Source organism: Ambystoma mexicanum, chromosome 6p (genome assembly GCF_040938575.1).
Source record: "Ambystoma mexicanum isolate Mex_15411 chromosome 6p, UKY_AmexF1_1, whole genome shotgun sequence".
In the NCBI taxonomy this organism is placed as follows: domain Eukaryota; kingdom Metazoa; phylum Chordata; class Amphibia; order Caudata; family Ambystomatidae; genus Ambystoma; species Ambystoma mexicanum.
In genome coordinates, this window is record NC_090935.1 from 600573125 (window position 1) to 600595528 (window position 22404).

Consider the following 22404-nt stretch of genomic DNA (forward strand, 5'->3'; position numbering starts at 1 on the left):
GCAGGCTTCTACAGAGGAATGTCCTCACCCTGCTGGTGTTGGCGAGGGTAATAGGCCTGTTGTCCTCATCCATACAAGCAATATTTCCCGGCCCCCTTCACTATCAGGAATTGGAGGCTGAAAGGCCAACATCTCAGACGCAGCCTTTCCTACTCTCAACGCCTAACTCGATTGCCATAGGCAAGGATGGAGCTCATCTGGTGGCTGATGGATATGGAAGCCTAGAATAGCTGGGCGATCTTCGGGTCCGCCGGGACGCCAGCCGCTCTGGCTGGGGAGCAAGATGCGGCACAGTGGCCACGGGGGGAACAATGTCCCCTCAGGAACTAGAAATGCACATAAATTGACTGGAGCTCCTAGCAGGCTCCTTCGCTGTGCAATCTTTCGTCAGAGGCAGAGGGAGTTGCTGTATTTTACTGAAAATGGACAACATTTCTGCAGTAAAATGCATCAATCATCTGGGTGGCACCAAGTAAAGACCACTAGCGGAACTCGCCAAGGACTTTTGGCATTTCTGCCTGACACACCGAATTTCTGTCACAGCAGAATAAGACTTGAACGGAATTGCGGATTGGCACTCCCGCCATTCCACCGACTACAGCGATTGGAGACTCAGCAGAAATCTTCTGCTGGTTTAGAGTATGGGTTCCCATGACCAAGGACCTCGGTCTCTTTACAGCTGGAAACCGGATCCAGCAGCCGCAGCAGTGGACCGGGGGAATTCTTTATGCCTTCACCATGATAGCGAGGACCCTGGCAAAGGCCCGTCTGGAACAGCCAGAGCTTGTACTCATAGCCCTGGTCTGGACATCTCGGACCTGGTATCCAGTTCTTCTGGAACTTTCCTCGGATGTTCCAATCTTTCTACCCCAATCTCAGATCTCCTAGCTTGTCCGGCGGGGCCAATGCCACCCCCTTCTCCTCAGCGAGTCATTAATTCTGGCGGCCTGGAGGATTTCAGGTCAAGATGGAGGGTCCCAGGCATCTCTCTCAAGGCGGTTAGTCTCATCGAGGAGAGCTGGGCCCCCCACTACCTACAAGAGGTACTCTTCCCTCTTGGAGGGCCTGGACACACTGGTGTTTGGACCGAGGGCTCCATCCGGTTTCAGCACCTATAGAGGACATTTTGTTACTTTTTGGCTTCATTAGAGCGGGGCCTCACCTATAGGATGGATAACGCTTACCGCTCCGCAATTTCAGCCGGCCACAATCTCGTGGAGGGCCTACCAGCAGATGAACACTACCTAATGTGCAGACTATTTAAGGGCATCCGCCTAGTGGTACCACCCTGTCCCGTTACAACAATCTGTGGGACATTAACAGAGCACTGAATCTTTTTTTTTTTCTTTCCTGGCCTCATAACGAGGAGTTATCTCGCACAGCCCTCTCCGGTAAGCTCACTACGTTGTTCTGCTTGGTCTCCTGCAGAAGGGTCTCCGATGTCAGAGCGCTCGACCTAGCGGGCAGGTCCTTTTCTTTTTTTTTTTTTCGCCCACCACCCCGGCCTGACGGCATAGTGTTTCATATATCCAGGGGCACCAAATGCAATTCCAGAGTAATTTCATATCCTCCCTTTGCAAAGCAGCTTAAGCTCTATCTCGTCAGGTGCTTGAAGGTCTACGAGGAGGTGACTGCGCCTCTTAGGACGTCTTAGCGAACAGCGGTTGATAGCACTTTGCACGGAAACCGCTTTAAGAGGCTTGCAAACACTGGTGCGCTGGACGCTCTCCCAGGCAGGAATAGGTACTGACGTCTTTGGTGCTCACTCAGTAAGCAGCGCCAAAGCCTCCAAAGCCTTTCAGGTCGGAGTCAGTTTAGAGGACATCATGAGGATGGCCGACTGGGTCGGCAAGTCTATTTTTAAACAATTCTACCTGAAGCTGGTAGCGCAGCCTGCATCCGTAGTGGCAAGTAAGCTTTAAACCAGCATAATGTGAGCCTCTGGTGTTCGCGTAGAATAAAGATTTTCCAGAACCACTTCTTTAGAAAGTCTTATATCAAAGACACGGAGGCGAGCATTATCCCACCCGACTAGAGAAATGGGGGCATACCGCGCTTGCGTGCAGTTGTACTATGTCCTAGGCAAGTGATTTATTTATTGTGCCAGGTAAAGATTGCTTGATGAAATAGTTTTTTTTTTTTCCTCTCCCTCCCTTGTATATTGAATAGGATTATTATATACATCAGGTAACCCTTGATTCTCTCTTGTCTTTTCTTAGTGATTTCGGATAAGCCAACCTTGCGTGCTTTGGATCTACACAGACGTCCACTGCTGGGAACTACAGCCTTGTATGTTGTTCTTCTTGGTTTGGTTCAAAGTTCGCAGCCTCGAAGGAGGGGAGATGCACTATTGGTCCCCATTTGGAGGGGGTCTACCTTCTGTTATTGGAGGATTGATGTCACATGTTTTGGTGACCTATCATGAACTTAGACTTGGCTTTCTGGGAAATTGAGTTTCCGATCCTCAGTGACTGTTTACTATGGACTGGAAGTTCTATACTTGTTTTTCTTCAGTTTTAATGTTGTTCATGTATGTTTCTGTGCACCCTGACTATGTATAGATATTATCTGTTTTTGGGTGCATCAAAACTTGCTGCTGAGCTCTTTCTATGTGAAGTGAATAAAGAAAGGGAAGCATAATGCTCGCCTCTGTGTCTTTAATAGAATTAAGACTTTCTAAAGAAGTTGTTCTGGAAAATCTTTATTGTATGAGTGTTCCCCAACTGGGTCTCGCATCCCCTGACTTGCTGTTAAGACTGTCAGAAGAAGTCTGTATTAGGTTGTTGCCTACCTAGAATAACTTTGGTCATTCAGTAAAGTGTAACATTAGGGTTTACTTTCCCTGTGCTATCTAACCTGGACTTCCTTGTGAGATAGAGCAAGTAGATGTGTTTTACTTACCTTGAGTTAGCTGTGTGCCATCCAAAAATAAGTTTGTTTTATTGCTTACCTCCATATGTGTTTTACTGTTCTCAAAAGCACCTGTAATTGAACATTACATCCTTAGGTTTTACTCAACTAGTATACCTGTTTTATCACAAAAGTAGTTCTAGGTTTTTACTGCACCTGGAATAAGTGTTCCACTATTCACAAAAAGTATATTTTCAAGTTCACTGGTTATGTGATTTGTACGGAGTCATTGTACAACTGGTAGGGCCTACTGCCCTTGCATTACTGAATTTAATTGTGAAAGTAACCATTGGTTTTTACTCCCCCAAGAATAGTTGACCTATACCGAATGTGTATGACAAGGTTTGACTTCCCTAGTACTACTGTTGGGTGATCCACATAAGGTTTATGATTTGGTCTGTGCACCTTCAAGCATAGTGTTTTGATAATTTTGATTACATATACTGTGTGATAGTACGTACCCCTAGATTTATCTGGGTGTACTTGTATTTAAATAAATCATTTATTTTTATAATACATAGTGTTTCAGTGTTTCTTTGGATCATTTGTATTAAAATTGCATTTGTACTGATTCTACAGCCCTCTCTCCTTCCTAAAATAAACGTGGCAGCTCTGTGTGCACTACCATGTACTCTGGTGGTACAGCCTTATACTAAAGTGGAGTCTTGTACTGCCTCAGTTGAATGGTTTTGTTAAGCCCTTGGGCTTCAGAAAAACTGTCCTAACAGTAACACTTAAATATACTTCAGAAATACACTCTCGGGAAATCAGCTACCCATTCGAGATGGCACACACTTCCTACACCCTCGGGTGACTTCAATAGTTATGACACTGCACATTGAGATATCACTGGTACATTTAGAGCAATACTGAGTTTGGTGTCAAAAGGAAAAGGTTGGGGAAGAAAACACTGGTTAACACGTTTTTCAAATAGGTAAGTACTTTTGAACCCCAATGCAATGTAGATTAACCCTTTCCCAGCTATACAAGTAAAGAATGTGTTTTGACCTGTCCTTCCAAAAAGTCATTCAAAGTCAGGTTAGTCTTTCAGGGAGCCAGGACAGCCAATGTCACTTGAGCAAAGTTTAGGGGAGCTGAGGCACTTCTTGAAGGTAGGTAAACGTCTTGCACAATGTTAGTTTGTTGAAAAAGAAATCACTGTTGGGCCACAAGCTGGGAGGCTTGTGATGGGCAAAGCTGTAAGCAACTCTGCAAAAGGCAGCGAATGCAAATCTCAACTGAGAGTTAGCAAGCTAGACAACAAAGTTCCCCCTTAGTTTACAGCACCTTAAGTCTGAAGAAATTGGTTCCAGCTGGCTTCTGTTCCTGTTGTAGTATGGCAGATCCTGTTGTTCCTGGCCCTCAGTCGTGGGCACAGGAGGGAGGACATCTGGGGACTCCTGCACTACGGTTCGAATGTCGGCGGCAGCAATGGGCAAACCTCAGATCAGCGGCACTTCACGGTTTCAGCTTCTCGCGAATAGGACCACCGTGGTTCTCGGGCACTTGATGGACCTTCCTTGCTTCTGGGGTCCAGCAGTTTGAGGTGGCTCAGGCTTGGTTAGTCCTGCTTCGAGGGAGTCTGGAGGATCTTCCTGGAGCTTGGGTCAGACTTAAAAAGTATGCACTCTATTCTATTGTTCTTCTCCCTGGCACTCGGTTCCTGCAGCAGCAAATGGAAGTACAGCCAGCAACGAGGGTATTTCCAGATTAATTTGTCTTGGGTCCATTGGTCACCAACCCAAGGGGAGAAGTCATCCTTTGCAGGGCTTCTCTAGTCGAGGTGAATTCGGAGCTTCAGCACTGCAGCAGGGCTTCACGGGGCAAACCAATGGTCCAGGAGTTGCAGCAAGCTTCTCTTCCAAGTTCTTCGGATTCCGTCGTCCAGTGGTTGACTCTGCCTTCCTTGCAAAAGACCTTGCTTTTTATGCAAGTCTCTCCCATTCATTCGCTGCCTAGGTGTCAATCGCCTTTGGGTGCATGCCTGTAACAAAGGAGACTAAGCACAGTTTCGGGAACCTCCCTTGATTCCTGCCCTGCCAGACGTGCTGGAGCCAGAGGCGGGCTTCACCATTGAATCCCGCCAACAACAAAATAAACCTGGTTTGGCACGCAGAGTAAATCTCAAGAAGTTTTACAAAGGTAGCGGGCGCCCCTCTCTCGCAAGAACAGACATGATAACCTGTTCAGTGGTTATTAACCACTTGAGAGTTCGCAGCCACTGCTTTTACTCACTGTGCCTTTCACAGATGGGAAATATCCATTTGCATATCAGTCTTTGTCCTGCCCAGGGGCAGTCCAGCACCGAAATACAATGGCAATTCCAATCTGAACGAGAGTACCACCAGCAACCCCATACACGTGTTTCACCCTTGTTGGGGATCATCAGTGAGGTGAAGCTGATGCCTCTCTAAGCACAGTGAGAGGGAGACCACGTCTGGTTGCCCCCAGGAGACCTAGGGTTACCAATCCCAGGTTCCTTAAAAAATAGTTTTACAAAGGTAGCGGGCGCCCCTCTCTCGCAAGAACAGACATGATAACCTGTTCAGTGGTTATTAACCACTTGAGAGTTCGCAGCCACTGCTTTTACTCACTGTGCCTTTCACAGATGGGAAATATCCATTTGCATATCAGTCTTTGTCCTGCCCAGGGGCAGTCCAGCACCGAAATACAATGGCAATTCCAATCTGAACGAGAGTACCACCAGCAACCAGCTGGACTGCCCCTGGACTGCCCCTGGGCAGGACAAAGACTGATATGCAAATGGATATTTCCCATCTGTGAAAGGCACAGTGAGTAAAAGCAGTGGCTGCGAACTCTCAAGTGGTTAATAACCACTGAACAGGTTATCATGTCTGTTCTTGCGAGAGAGGGGCGCCCGCTACCTTTGTAAATCTAAATCTCAAGAAGGACCTTTCCAACAATAAATGGTGAAAAAAAGTGCCATTTTGAAAAAATGGGCACCCATGGATGCAATAGTGCAGCTGCGAACGCAGCCCGCGGTAAAAACGCACAATGGTATGAAAGTAAACCACTGTACACCAGCCATTAATTACGTATTACACTATTTTTGGATGGCCCAAGGTAGACCAAGGTTAGCTACACCTACGAACACTTATCAAGAATGGCACACAGCTATTCTATGCAGGTAAAACCTAATGTAATATACTATTAGTTTGCTTTTCAGATAGTTCAACACAGATTAAGGTAAGCAATAACTCTAACTTGTTTTAGGATGGCACTCGCTAACGCAAGTAAAACCTTAAGAGGCTTTCAGCAACAAAGAGTATGACCTAAGGCAGACTTATTATGGACCGGCTAAGCTCAATCAGGAGAAGCAAGACTCAATTGGGGACACAGATACATTTATATCCTAACTGGAACAGTACAGTGAAACCAACAGCATTACTTTTGGGAATAGGGAGTGTTTGGGAGAAGTCTCAGAAATGTGCTAATTACTCTCTACCTTAGAGACGCCCAGCAGTTTTGCTGGACTTTAGGACTTTTTAATGTTTAACCTGGAGAGAGCAAGACCTTGTTCCCATTCTCGCATGTATCTTTCTGTGATTTGAACTCTGCGTTTCTTTTGGTTTTTGGAGTCTGACAAACTCCATAGGCATCTTTTTACTTTGTGTCACACAGCACCTTCAGTGCAGTGGCACAGGGACGTCGTTCAGATTTCCCCAAAGGTTTAAACACCTTTACTTGGATAAACTACTGTTTCCAAGAGCAGTAAAGTGAAATTGACTTTACTTACATTTGTAACTTTCTAGACCCAGCACACACTACCTTACACTATGGTGCTGGAGGGGTTACTTGGTATCCCCTTTGTCTAGGTTCTCATGTAACATTTTTGTTACCCTTTGTACAATTAATGGCTGGTGGCAGTGGTTTACTTTTTACTACCATTGTGTGTTTTTACTGCGGGCTGCGTTCAAAGCTGCAGTGAAGCACCCATGGGTGCCCATTTTGTCATAATGGACCGGTCTTCTTTTTCGCCATTTCTTTGTGGAAAGGTCCTTCTTGAGATTTACTTTGCACGCCAAACCAGGTTTAGTCCCTTTGGTCATTTTGTCTTTGACTGGATTCATGAGTGAAGCCTGCCTTTGGCTCCAGAGAATCTGGCAGGGGCTGAGGGAGGTGAACGAAATGCCCTGTGCTTAATTCCCTTGGTTATAGGAATGCACCAAAAGGTGATTGGCTGGCTGGCTTTCCGGCACGGACAGCCACCCAGCTGGGTGAGTGACAGCTTGGCTGGAATGAAAGGGAGAGAACTGTATAAAAGGCAAGTCTTTTGGCTTGGAAGGCAGAGTCGACCACTGTACGAAGGAACCAAACAAGAACTTGAGGATGCCCACTGCAACTCCTGGACCGTTGGTGTGCCCGGTGAAGCCCTGCTGCAGTGCTGAAACGCCAAGTTTGCATCGACCAAGAAGCCCCTGCAAGGACAACTTCTCCCCTTGAGTTGGTGTGACCAATCTACTCTAAAGTAAGCCACCTCCACATCCATCTCAGAGCTGGTTGAATTTCCAGAGTTGCTGCTGCAAACAGTAGAGCCAGGGAGAGGAACACCAGTTTGTGTGCGTTGCTTTTAAGTTACCCAAGAGCTCCAGGAAGTTCCTCCGGACTCCCAGGAAGCAGGACTGACCGAGCCTGAGCCCCCTCAACAAAGTGCGGGCAAGGAAAGTCCATCTCGACCTACAGTGTTGCTATTTGCGGTAGACGCAAGGAGCTGAAACACTGAACAGCCACTGAAAGTGAAGTTTGTCGGTTGCGAGTTTTGACCGTCCAGTGCAGGAGTCCCCCAACATCCTCCCGCTTGTCCCCACGACTGAGGCACAGGAACAGTGAGATCTGCAGAGCTGGACAGGAACAGGAGTCATCGGCTGCATCTTTTCTTCATTTTAAAGGTACTGTACAAAATGTAAGAGAAATTACCTCTTGCTGTGGAGTTGCTTGCATCTTCTACTACTCGCAAGCCTAACAGCTTGTGGCCCTACATTGATTCATCCTTTTCTTCAGACTTCTAAAACATTGTACAAATACTTTTCTACTCATCTTCAAAGAAGTGCTTCAGCCCATACAGACTCTTGCCTATTGACTTTGACTTAGCCTGTTTTAACTGAATGACTCTTATTGGGGGATCTGAAAGTATTTGCCTACTTAAAGAACATTTGTGGTGTCTTTTTTACCCTAAAATCTTTCCCATTTTACTTGCTCTTAACTAATTCTGAATGCCAACAGGAATACATTAATGTAAACGGCACACTAGCAATTGAAGTCACCTGAGGGTGTAGGTCTCTGCTGTATGCCATCCCAAATGGGTATTTACTGATTCTGAACTAAGAGATTGCGTAATTTTGAAGTATATTTGTGTGGTGTTTACAGTGCTTCCTTCTGAAGGCTTATATTAACTGACTGGTGAATTAATTGTTTTATCAAGAAACCGTGTGTGTAAGTGTCTGCATGAATACTTGTCACTGTGAACCTCTGTGTAACTCCCCTACAGATCACATTGACCCCTCTTGAGATAAACCTGGCTACTCGTCCACACTAACAACCTGTGTAGTACAGACTTATACCAAAGGTTGGGTTACTACTGCCAGGAGGTCAGGGTTGTTGTAGTGCACCAAGGGTGTTTTCTGTGATTGGGAGGCCTTTCGTCCAGTTCACCCAAGCCCACTGCTGGAATCCTCCTAGGGTGTCTTCTGTGATGCCCCTGGACCCTCAAATAACTAAAGTAAAATACTCACCTGTTTTTTTGAACAGTCTTCCTAAGGAACTCTGACGTTAGCTACTTAACCTACCCTGACACCTTTTGGACACTAGACCCTACCCCCAAGTTGCTGATGGCTCCTTGAAAAAGTATATGGGTATTACTTACCTTGAGTTGGCTGTGTGCCATCCAAAAATAAGTTACAAGAGTTACTGCTTATCTCCGTCTGTGTTTCACTGATCTCAAAAGCACCTGTAATTGAAAAGTACATCCTTGGGTTTTGCTCACCCATTGCAGTTTACTCCTGCACTTTGCTGACCTAGTGTCAGGTCCTGTCTTTGAATCTTCTTGCAGGAGTGATGCTGGCCCACCAGACCCCCAAAGTATGCCCGCTCAATCTCTTAATAAACTACCAAGCTGGCAAACCCCAGGGGAAAGGGGAATGGAGGAGAAAGTAACAACTGCAGATCTTCACTGGTTCTTAAGACACTGGCTTCCAAATAGTTAGACACTGCTAGGTGTTTTACTTCTCTGGAACTGGATGGATGGAGGTTTCATCAGTATGAAGTGTCTGTGAAAATCTAAACACATAAGTACATAAATTAATATAACTCTTTTCAATATATTTACTATTTCTATTAATATTATACCTGCTGCCTATGCTCGATTGCTGATAGGCATCAATATTGAGATATTCTTCTTTATTTCTTACAAGTAATATGTAATTCAAAATTCTTTTATTCTTGAGAACTTGGATATTTCTTAGCTTAATAAGTAGCAGAAAATCTGAATAGAACTTGCTTGTAGCTATTAATTCATTAAACCTTCTGAAGAATGTTTTGCTTAAATTGAAGTCACGTGGTCTTTTCACTTTTCCTTTTTCTTTGTGATTCTCATTTGAAAACAAGAAATGTTTATAAATATATCCTTGTTTAATTCTGAAGAATTCCGAAGCTCTAAGTATTAGTTTGATGACTTGACGATGGCTTGACGCTCTGAAAACAAATATCAGATGACCAGATGAACCCGACGCTACGCGCAACCAGGACGAAGTTGAAAAAATTAGACGCGAAGCAAAAATAAAACCCGCGCCTTCGGAAATTGAAATACTAATCTTTTAAACTCAGCTCAAAGATGAGCGCACACAAAAGATGCCGACACTCCGACACAACGCCACCGGGAAACACTAGTACGCAATACACCTAACCAGGAAATGAATAACTCCAGAATTGGAACGCACGCAACTCACGCAAGAATGTCCTTTACTCTAATAATAACGTATTACTAAAACGAAAGACGGAGAGCCTGCAATAGAAACAAATTCTATAATACTAAAGTAAAAATCTAAAGCGAATCTAGCATCTTTCAATATTATTTCACACAAAAACATCCGCGAGTGAAAAATAAAACGGATATAGTTTCTTCTATCTCAAATACACGCGCAGGTTAACACAAAGTTCGTGTTAAATTGCAGAATAAATACAGTTTCTTGGTTCTTTAGAAATTAATTTCTTCTTGAGTTTAAATCAAAAGTATTAGCATTTCACATTGAAACTTGGCTTGCTTCACCTGTATGTAGTCCATGAGGAAACAATGATGACTTCTTAAATGAATTTACTGTAGTAACTCTTCTCTCTAGATTTTCTTCAGATAAATGATTACTAAATATTCTTATACTAAAATTTCATAGAGCTATGAAAACTGCAACCTTCCTCAATGGAAATTGGAATGAAAGGCAGTTTAGAATCTTAGTGAAAGTTCCAAACTACCTCACAACACTTCTCCTCCAATCACTGTTGTTGAACTGAACCTCCATCTTGGCTTGGGGAAATGGGCACTTCCTGAATAGTTTATCATTAAGGAAACTTATATAGATTGTAACATGTTTAGTTCAGACCCAACACTCAAACATCACTCAAACATTACTCATACATATATATGTGTTGTTGAAATCTCCTAAATGGAATTTTTCTAGAGTAATGTTTATTTGAAAATCTGGAAATGTACCATGGGATCCTGACAGTACCCCCTCCGTAATGCCCTGACCCAGGGCCAACCTTATCAGGATGTAAATGATACCTTTTAATCAATCTAGGGGCATGTATATTTCCAACTTTCTCCCATGAACGCTCTTCCGGACCGTATCCCTTCCAATCAACTAAATATTGAAGTTGACCACAAACTATTCTTGAATCTAAAATAGCTTGTGCCTCATTCATTCTCATCCTCAGAAAACACAGGACCAGGAACATCATTTAATCTGGTATCATTCTTAAAGGGTTTCAATAAATTCACATGAAAGGTTGGATGGATCTTTAATCCTAATGGTAACTTCAATTTCACAGATACAGGAGAATAAATCTGTTCAATTTCAAAGGGTCCAATATATCGTGGACTAAATTTATTCCTACCCTTCAGAGGTACATTTTTTGTGGATAGCCATACTCTATCTCCCACCTGATAATTAGGTTCTTTCCGACGCTTTCTGTCTGCAAATTTTTTGTAACTTAATTTACTCTTTTCCAAAGCCTGAACTGCTCTTCTCAAATTTTGTTCCATAGCTACCAACCTACTTTCAACATCTGGGACCTCAATTTCATTCAACACCACCCCTCTCAAGAAACGTGGATGGAAACCTTGATTTAAGAAAAATGGAGACATATACAAGTAGAATTCTTGGTAGTTATTATAGCAGAATTCGGCCAACCAAAGTAATTCCAACCACCCCTGACCAGCCCCAAGATAACATCGTATATACTTCTCTAATTCTTGATTCACTCTCTCGGTTTGACCGTTACCCTCAGGATGATAACTTGTTAAATTAATCTCTATTTTCAATTCTTTGCAAAACGCCTTCCAAAATCTAGAGACTAATTGAGATCCTCGATCTGAAATTACTTGACAAGGTAAACCATGTAATTTTACAACATTTTGCAAGAAGGCCTGAGCTAAAGAAGTTGCTGTAGCCGCTCCTTTGATAGGAATAAAGTGACCAGCCTTAGAAAACACATCCACTACTACAAGAATAGTTGTACAACCCTTGCCAGGCGGTAAATCCACAATATAATCCATTGACACCGTATGCCACGGACGAGGGGGAATTGGAAGTGGAACTAACAATCCTGCTGCTTTTTGATGATCTGACTTAGAACGAATACAAACATCACAAGTTCTAACATAAGTTTCTGAATCTTCTTTCATTTCCTTCCACCAAAACTCTCTCTGAAGTAAATGAAAGGTTTTCTTAATTACAGGATGACCAGCCAAAGGTGAATCATGACAGTTCTTTAATGCCTCTATTCTCAAATCTTCAGAAGGTAAATACAACTGTTTTCCAACAAAAGGTAACCCATCTTTAATGTAACGTTCAGAATCTTCTGCTGCCCAAACCAAAAGATCTTCAGAAAAAAACTGTAAAATTGACTCACGAAAATCCTGAACCTTTCCAACTCCAGCAATTACAAAATTCCTTTCCGCAAGCAAAGGCATAGGTGTACAAAGATCATTCTTTAAACTTCCAGGAATGCACCTAGACAAAGCATCTGCTTTTCCATTCTGACGCCCTGTTTAAATAAAATAACAATCCTATTCCGCAAAAAAATAACGACCAACGCAATTGTCTTGGTGTTAAAGTTCTAGCAGATCGAAGAAAAGTCAGATTCCTATGATCAGTCAAAACAGTGACTCGATGCCTGCCACCTAAAAGATAGTGTCTCCATTCAACAAAAGATGCCTTAATTGCTAACAGTTCACGATCAGAAATTGTATAATTTCTTTCAGCTGGTGAAAACTTTTTGGAAAAGAAGGCTACCGGATGAAGCTGTCCAGTAACACGATGACGTTGTGATAAGACAGCACCCATTGCACAATCCGAAGCATCAGCCTTTAAGAAAAAGGGTTGTTCAACATCTGGATGTAATAAAATAGGTCCAGAAATAAACTTCTTTCAGAGAATTAAAAGCTTTCTCAGCTTCTTCACTCCATTCAAATTTTACTTCTTTCCTTAACAATTTTGTTATAGGGGAAATAATATGTGAAAAATTTTGTATGAATCTACGATAGAAATTAGCAAAACCAATAAAACTTTGCAAATCTTTTACTGTAGTTGGTTGTGGCCAATCTTGTACAGCTTTCACCTTAGCGGAATCCATTTCCAACCCTTCTGGGGATTAAACAAAACCTAACTAAAAATTCCACTTTATCAGTGTGAAATTGACTTTTCTCAAGCTTTGCAAACAACTGATTTTCTCTTAATTTAATCAACACCTTCCGAACATGCTCTCTGTGTTCATTCAACTCTTTAGAGAATATTAAGATGTCATCTATATATACAACAACAAATATATCCAAATATTCTCGAAGAACTTGATTGATTAAAAATTGAAATGCAGCAGGAGCATTACAAAGGCCGAATCGCATGACCTGGTACTCAAACAATCCATAACAGGTCCCAAATGCTGTTTTCCATTCGTCTCCCTCTCTTATTCTCACTAAATGATATGCTCCCCTAAGATCCAATTTAGAGACTATTTTAGCTCCTTGAATTCTGTCCAACATAACTGATATTAAAGGTAAAGGATATCTGTTTTTTATTGTGATTTTATTCAAGGCCCTATAATCAATACATGTTCTCAAGGTCTTATCTTTTTTGGGCACGAAAAATAATGGTGATGCTGCCGGGGACTGTGAATGTCTAATGAACCCTTTGGCTAAATTTTCATCAAGATATTCTTTTAAATGTTCGTTTTCCTTTTCTGTTAATGCATAAACCCTTCCACAAGGTATAGGTGCTCCATCTTCAAGATCAAATTTACAATCAAATGAACGATGTGGGGGTAATTCATTAGCTAGTTGTTTATCAAAAACATCCTTAAACTCTTGATAACAATCTGGCAATATTCCAGACACAGCTCCTATTATTATATGTTCCTTAACCACTCCAGCAGCTAAACACACTCCTTGAACCTCTGAATTATTTTCTATATTCCATTCCTGAGAAAACAAAGAACATTGTTCCTTACAAAACTCTGACTTAAACTCGACCGTTCTCCTACCCCAATCAATGTATGGATTATGAATAGTCAACCATGGCATTCCCAATATTATTTGCAACTGTGGTGCATCAATTAACTCAAATACAATTTCCTCACCATGTTTTTCACCAATCCTCATTCTCAAAACACATGTCATCTTTGTAATCAAACCAGATGTTAATTGTGTACCATCAACAGCTCTCACTTGTTCTGGTACTTCCTTAGTTACCACAGGCACTCTCAATCTTTCTGCTAAAGCCAAATCCATAAAATTTCCAGTAGCTCCACAATCAATCACACATGGACCTCCACACCTTAATCTACCTTCCCAATATAAGGATACATTTAGAGTGATATGTGGTATAGCTGTCTGAATGGTATTTGCTACAACTTGTCCCTTTCCAGGAAAAGTAGGAAATCTTTTAGGAGCACGTGGGCATCTTCCTACAAAATGTGTTCCATCTCCACAATACAAACATAACTTCTCCTTCCGTCTTCTCTTTCTCTTCCTTAGTTAAAGGACCTCTGATTTGATTCTCACTTATTTGTACTTTAACTTCTTTTCCATAATTTTGTTCTATTTTAGGTCGCTCACTCCTACTCCAAGTTCTATTTTCAGAATAATTTCTCCTCTTTTCTGACCTTCTCTCCAATAATCTTAAATCTAACTGAATTACTAAAGAAATTAAATCTTCACAAACAGTGGGTCTCTCTACAATTGTTGCTAGTGCATCTTTTAATTCCTCTCTTAACCCTCTATAAAAGATGGAAGCTCTCCTCTCCTCTGGCCACTCACTCTCTTGCACAAGTGATCTAAAGTGTGTAATATAAGCTGCTAACTCTCTATTTCCTTGTCGTAACTCTAATAATTCTCCATCTACACTTAAAGATGAAGTTACATCTTACGGAATTCTTCTTTAAACAGTCTCCAATCTCTAAGTTCTCTTGCATCTCTTTCTACTAATGGAACTGACCATGCTGATGCCTCTCCTGTAAGATAAGAGATTAAAAATGCTACTCTTGCCGTTCCTGTAGAAAATGCTTCAGGTCTACACAAATAATGTAATTCGCATTGCATTAAAAATGTCTTTAGTTTTCTAGGGTCTCCACTAAATCTTTCTGGTGGCGCTAATGGAGTTGATGCCAAAGAAATTCCTGGCGTTAAATGTATGTTCTTATCTTTTTTCTCTTCTATCTCGTGTTGGCTATTTAAAATCTGACTCTGGATGCAAAACTGGTGGTTCTGGTTCAAAAAATGTCTTTGCCATAGAAGTTCCAGGAGTCTCTGATCTATGAACATAACTATTTAATTCTTCCATTCGTACTCCCAAATGTATTGTCTCCTTTTTCGCTAACTTCAAATCCTCCTTTAATCTCCATTAACATTTTTCCTATGGCCCCCAAACTCTTCTGACTCTGGGTCCATCATCACTCAGGCAAGATTTAAATACGTGGGCCTTTCATTCTGTCAGGTCCTGTCTTTGAATCTTCTTGCAGGAGTGATGCTGGCCCACCAGATCCCCAAAGTATGCCCGCTCAATATTCTCTTAATAGATAAAACTACCAAGCTGGCAAACCCCAGGGGAATGGAGGAGAAAATAACAACTGCAGATCTTCACTGGTTCTTAGACACTGGCTTCCAAATACACTGCTAGGTGTTTTACTTCTCTGGAACTGGATGGATGGAAGTTTCATCAGTATGAAGTGTCTGTGAAAATCTAAACACATAAGTACATAAATTAATATAACACTTCAATATATTTACTATTTCTATTATCATAACCTATAATATTATACCTGCTGTCTATGCTCGATTGCTGATAGGCATCAATATTGAGATATTCTTCTTTATTTCTTATAAGTAATATCTTTTATTCTTGAGAACTTGGATATTTCTTAGCTTAATAAGTAGCAGAAAATCTGAATAGAACTTGCTTGTAGCTATTAATTCATTAAACCTTCTGAAGAATGTTTTGCTTAAATTGAAGTCACGTGGTCTTTTCACTTTTCTTTTTTCTTTGTGATTCTCATTTGAAAACAAATGCTTATAAATATATCCTTGTTTAATTCTGAAGAATTCCGAAGCTCTAAGTATTAGTTTGATGACTTGACGATGGCTTGACGCTCTGAAAACAAATATCAGCTGACCAGATGAACCCGACGCTACGCGCAACCAGGACGAAGTTGAAAAAATTAAAGACACGAAGCAAAAATAATACCCGCGCCTTCGGAAATTGAAATACTAATCTTTAAAACTCAGCTCAAAGATAAGCGCACACAAGATGCCGACACTCCGACACAACGCCACCGGGAAACACGAGTACGCAATACACCTAACCAGGAAATGAATAACTCCAGAATTGGAACGCACGCAACTCGCGCAAGCAGGTCCTTTACTCTAATAATAACGTATTACTAAAACTCAAGAAACGGAGAGCCTGCAATAGAAACAAATTCTATAATATTAAAGTAAAAATCTAAAGCGAATCTTATACACTATAACTATATTAAATAACTAGAAACCAAACCAGCATCTTTCAATATTATTTCACACAAAAACATCCGCGAGTGAAAAATAAAACGGATATAGTTTCTTCTATCTCAAATACACACGCAGGTTAACACAAAGTTCGTGTTAAATTGCAGAATAAATACAGTTTCTTGGTTCTTTAGAAATTAATTTCTTCTTGAGTTTAAATCAAAAGTATTAGCATTTCACATTGAAACTTAGCTTGCTTCATCTGTATGTAGTCCATGAGGAAACAATGATGACTTCTTCTTAAATGAATTTACTGTAGTAACTCTTCTCTCTAGATTTTCTTCAGATAAATGATTACTAAATATTCTTATACTAAAATTTCATAGAGCTATGAAAACTGCAACCTTCCTCAATTTTAACTGGAAATATAGGCAGTTTAGAATCTTAGTGAAAGTTCTTTACTACCTCACAACACTTCTCCTCCAATCACTGTTGTTGAACTGAACCTCCGTCTTGGCTTGGGGAAATGGGAACTTCCTGAATAGTTTATCATTAAGGAAACTTACAATAGATTGTAACATGTTTAGTTCAGACCCAACACTCAAACATCACTCAAACATTACTCCTACACATGTGTTGATGAAATCTCCTAAATGGAATTTTTCTAGAGTAATGTTTCTTTGAAAATCTGGAAATGTACCATGGGATCCCTCCTTCTATGGAGCAGCTTTTTCCGTTGCCCAGCGGTCCTCGCACTCGTGCATGCACCTTTTAAGCTTGCGGATCAGCTGTTCTTGAAGGTCTGCCTTGCGGTCCTCGTGTGCATACCTTCTTAAATTATCAACTGTCCTCAATCCATCTCCAGTGGTCCTCGTACTGTCAAGCGCTTCCTGCTAATCTGCATCAGCTGTTTGTTCCCAAGACCTTGGGATCCAGCATGCACCTTTTTGTTCATGAAATCAGCTGTTCGTGATTGCACTGATCGCGACCCCAGTAGCAGCTCATCACACTGCAGAGGGTAAGCCCTGTTAGCCCCTTTTCTTAGCCACAGGCCACCACTGTTTGTTGTGAGCTGAAAGAAGAAAGAATTTTTCTTAAGACGATTTAAGAATTTAAAAAGTAAAGTTTATAAAAAGTGAAAGTAGCATTTTGTTGCACATCTGAACTTGCAGCCTCGCGTGCTTGGAAAGGTGCTTCTCTAATGCATGTTTTTCGCTCCATACATCACTGCTGTGTGCCCTGAATTGCTCTGCAGAGTGCCTTTGGCCTCCATTTTGCAGCACCCGGAAACCATTCCAACATGGCTGCCTGATTCTTTCTGCTTCCTATGCTGGCTGACTTTGAGCCCTGCTGATTGGCTTCCCCCGTCTAGAACTACGAATTGGTGGGACGTGGAGCCGGCCCATTTCTAAGGCCCCTGTCAGCTTCCCTGTCCGCTAACAGGCCGCGTGATGAGACTTCTGGCACAGCCCAACCCTCCCTGAGGCTGCTACTCCTGGACTATTGGACTACCATGACTCTCTTACCATGTTCCCTCCTCATGATTTCCGTGTACTTCCTTTCTCGGCGGATACTCTCATCTCTCCCCGTTATGTACTCATTTGAAGCTGTTTATGTACTCGCCTTTACCATCTGACTCCCACTTTAAATTTGTTACCATTTCGCCCTCATTTAACTTAAAAGTCAAACTTGGGTGTATTTTGCATTTAACTTTGCCCATTGATTGTAACCTGCTAGCCCAGTGACTGTTCCATACTGCTGTACTTGCTTACTCCTCCCTCTGCCTCCTCTCTTCTCACCCATGGCACTTTCTGTTTCTCCCATCTATTCCAACTGCTTCTCCATCAACTATCCTTCCCTTCTCACTAAGTCTGGAAAGTAGAAGTTTAAAAAGGATATCTTGGACTCCAACGCTGGTCTCTCTAGCGCTGATACCTATACCAGCACCTCTTCCAGGCAGACACTCACCGACCTCCTCTTTGTGGTTCCTTCGCATATGATATCTGTGCTCTGTCCTGTCTCCCGCTCTCCCATTAATGTGGCACTCACGCAAGGCTTCTTTAGACTCCTTCAGAGTCATCCTTAATGGCTACCTAAATGGCGCTGTCGTAGTCCAAGGTCCTCAGGCCAACCTCCTCCTCCTCTGATAGGAGGTTCCCTCACCTCATCAACTTCCTTTCATCTCCAGCTGTCCCCTCCTCCCATTCCTTGGCGACCTTGCCACTCTTAACTCCTCTGCCCCTCTTCAGGCTACCTCCACAACTCCGCAGGGCGTGCCTCTGATTTGTACCCCTCCCAGGAAGGTCTTTAAGGCCAGAAACCTTCATCTTGCCACTCGCAACTCACGCTCTGCTGTCGCACTCCTGTATCTGCCACCTCCTTGAAGAACTGGACCTTGATGTCCTTGGTCTTACAGCGACATGGTTCACGGCCAGCTTTGTCACAAGCTTTGACACCCTCCTCGCTGATGGCTACAAGATCCTCTTCGCACCCAGAGCCACTCGACCTGGAAGGGGCGTAGCCTTGATCTTTCCTGAGTGGATTCCTGCCACTATCATCGCCACTCGGATTCACTCCTCTTTCGAATGCCTTGTCTGCAGGCTCTCAATCTCTCCTAACCACTCTTACTGTTGCTACTCTCTACCAACCCCCCGGGCAAATCCCTGCTTTTCTCTGAGTGGGCTGACCTCAACCACTCAACTCCTCCTTGGTGACCTCAACATTCACCTCGATTCTCCCTGTCCCTCATCTCTGCTCTTTCGCGACTGATGCGATTCTCTCTCCCTCTCTATCCTCCCTTCTGGCCCGGCGCACTCTGCAGGACACACACTTGATGTCTTGATCTCCTCTGGCCTCCCCCTCTCTATCCCTCTGACCACTCCCCTCCTGGAGTGACCACTGCCTTCTCGCCTCTCATCTCTTCCCCTCTTCTCCCCCACCCCAACACTGCCACCTACCTTCTCGGACATCCGACCTATGAAGCGTGTCTGTTGCAGCTTTTGCTGCCACCTTCTCTTCCTTCCCCCTCCCGCCTCCCCCACCCCTCCTCCTGGCTGACTCACACCCGGACACAAACCCGTCCCTTCTCTACTCTTCTATTTCTGATAATCTTGATGTTCTCGCCTCCGTCATGCGGATCCGCTTGAAGTCCAAAGCCAAGTGCAATTCCTGGTATGACTCCGACCTAGCCACACTTAAACGTGTAGGGCGGCAGAGAGGAAATGGAGGGTTTCTTGTTCATCCTGTGACAAACTGGCCTGCCGCCTGCTACAAAGGCAATACTGACTCTGCACCAAGAAGAGTCCACATTCAAGCCCGTGTCTCTGCGGCATGTAACAACTTGGCCGAACTCTTTAAAATCTGCAAGGAGCTTGCCAACCCTGCTGTAGTCTACCCCTCCTCTTGCCTCCCAGGCTCTCTGCAATGCCCATGCCTCTCACTTTATCTCTAAAACCCAGCACATCCTGTCCACCCTCTCCTCCCCTCGCCCTCCTATCCTCTTTGCTTGCTTAACCCCCCCATTAATCTCCCCCCACCCACCCTCCTCTTCCTTTACTCTTCTCCCCTGATGAGGTCGCTAGACAAGTACGATCTAAAAAAGCCTTGTCGAAACAGGTACATCCCTGTTCCTCTAAAACCATTAAGGACCACATTGACACCCTTGCTCCAGCCCTTGCTGATTTTTGCAACCACTTCTTTGCCTCAGGATCCTTCCCCCCTCCCCTCTGAAGCACTCCCTTGTGCATCATCTTCTCAAGAAACCCACAGCAGATCCTTCCTGTCCGGCTAACTGAGTGGCTGAATCATACTAGCAATTGTTTTTATGACCCCACAATGCCCAGGAACAATCCCTCGCTACCCGGAGGCACGTTCAATATCAGGTTCTCACGTTAAGAGATTAGGTTGAAAATCATGGCGCTGAAAGACTCTAGAGCTCCTGGCCGGAATGAGCTACCTAATGCAGTAATAAAAAAGGATCTGACATTCTGGGAGCAAATAATTTCTGATGTTTGTTAATCTGCTTAGAATCACATGCTGTGCATAGGTCCGACATCCAGTGGTCACTGCGGAGTATTGCATTTTGTTTTTCGTAGTCGAAAAGGGGACGTCGACAAGGCGTGTCTGAAACCCTATCCCTATAGTGACGTGCGTTGTACCCACAATCCCTCACGCGTCGAGGTCCCTCAGATTGTTTTTTTCCGCCCAGCTTCTGGTCGCCTTCACGCGGAGCTCCTTGAGATACCATTGCAACCCTCGACCTTTGGTCGTTTCTTCTCAATAAAATTTATACACACTCCCTCGACGCAGTTGTAGCTGTTCTCCGCCGAGAAAAATCGTCGACGGAGGGTCGAGCGGAGGAAATCTTCGGCGCTGCCGAACACGTGGCCTGGTCTCGCTGGCCATATACAGTAGGGAGAGTGGGGTCGTGGGACATCTCTGGGTCTTTCTGAGAATGCCTTTCCCCTTCCTTTCCCTTGGGGTGTTTATCGCAATTTATTGCCTCGGCTATGGAGAGGACACCGTTTAGGTTTTGCCCACTTTGTAAAGGCAAATTCACTTGGAAGGACAAGCACTCACGGTGTAACCGCTGCTTGCCCCTCGATCACAAGGAGGAAGGGTGCGCGGCTTGTCGGCTTCTTAAGCCTAAAACTCTAAAAGACCGAAGGGTTAAAAGGTGGGCGGCCTACGCGATGTCGAAGGCCGAAGGTTCACCCGCCGCTGCTACCACCGACAGTGACGAGGAACGCGATAACACGACCTCCGCTACGGAAGTCGAAACCCCCTCTAAGGAGCGCTTACGCGCTTCGTCGTCTGTCCCCGGCCCCGACGGGCTCGGCTCACGCCCTGCTTATGGGGATGAACACCCCGGCGACACAGACGCACACAAAGATCCACATAAACACACAACCCACGGCTCTTCGACAAAGTCGAAAAGAGCTTCGGCGCCCAAGGAGACGCAGGTTCCACCGGCGGCCTCCTCGGACCGTTCGGGTTCGAAGCCCCTCTCGCAGCCGCGACCTGCGACTGGGCTTTCGGCAAACAAGGGCGCTGCCACCAAACCATCGGCCGGTGCGCATCAACAGAAAGCGCAGACCGCCGTAGAGCGTTCGATACCCATAGCGTCGAAAACTCAAGCTTCCGCCGACAAACAAGTCGCCGACAAGCGAGTCGCCGATAGCTTAGCGAGGATCGCTGTAGCCGACGCCCAAAAGCGTACGCCGAAGATTACGTCGAGCGTTACGCATAAGTTAAAGGATACGCCGAAAAAGCCCGAAGGAAAGCAGGGACTACCCCCTTCAGTCAGGGAGTCACCCGACACACCTGAAGGTTTTTCGGAGGGCGACGGGACACTTTCCTCGACGCTTTGGGAGAGGTCGAGCCATTTCGAGTTAGATAACCCTATGTTTCCCCCGCCAGACCGCTCTGGGGTACCCCATGAAACAATGGAAAGACTCCACCTCTGTATGGAGAGGATGGAAAGGTTCATGAGCACCCAGGCCTCTCAAACTCACAAGAGGACTAGAGAAGGGCCTCAGGAGGACCCCAGGGCCAAAAATCCGAGGCTAGTCGATCCCCAGCAGGACACAGCCTCAGACTTCCAAGATGTATATGACCTCACTGGGGAGGAACAATACTTCGAGGAAGAAGATTTCATGGACAATGAAGGACAGAACCAGGAGGAATGTCTGGAAGACAGAACAGACATTATAGAAGAAGGCTTCGGGGTTAACCCAGAAGAGGGACCTTCACACCCCTGGCAATCACCATCAGTGTATTCCGACACTGATGTCCTAAACCTAACTCCTCCGGACAATTCTCCAGTTAGGAACACGTCTCCAATTGACGATCAGCCCACTTTCAATGCACTGTTGCGCAGAGCAGCAGCGCATTTCGAACTCGACACCGGGGAACTCTCTCCAGAATTGGACTTTGTAGAAAGAGTGATTAAAGAAAAACCCCCGGTCAGCCAGACCATTCCCCTCCTCGCTTCAGTGAAGAGAAGGATCATACCTTCGCTGTCCACTCCCGCAATGATCAGAGGGGTCAATCCACGGATTGAAAAACTTTTCACTCCCTCACCCTCAGACCCCCTCTACATTAGGGGACATTCCATTCCGGATTCCCTAGTGGTATCTAATACTAGAAAGAGGGCAGGGGTACCACTTTCCACCAGTGAGGCACCCCCTGACAAGGAGGGCAAGAGGCTATATGCCCTTGCAAAAAGAGTTACTTCCTCGGCTGCCTTCTCAGCAAGAATTGCCAAC

The 22404-nt window shown here is 44.1% G+C and overlaps 1 protein-coding gene across 20 annotated transcripts in view; it reads left to right on the forward strand.

Moving 5' to 3' along the window:
* Positions 1-22404, forward strand: part of SDHAF1 (succinate dehydrogenase complex assembly factor 1) — a 172136-nt gene that overhangs the window by 98576 nt on the left and 51156 nt on the right. For 10 of the 20 annotated variants that reach the window (XR_011280649.1, XR_011280644.1, XR_011280645.1 and 7 more), the window contains one exon: positions 2220-3426. The exons of the other annotated variants lie outside the window; for them this stretch is intronic. Coding sequence is in view for 2 of the 10 variants with exons in the window: in XM_069627435.1 (XP_069483536.1) it covers positions 2220-2232 (13 nt within the window). In the remaining 8 variants the exon portion in view is untranslated. Of the gene's footprint in view, positions 1-2219; positions 3427-22404 lie in introns of those variants that run through there. 20 annotated transcript variants of the gene reach the window in all.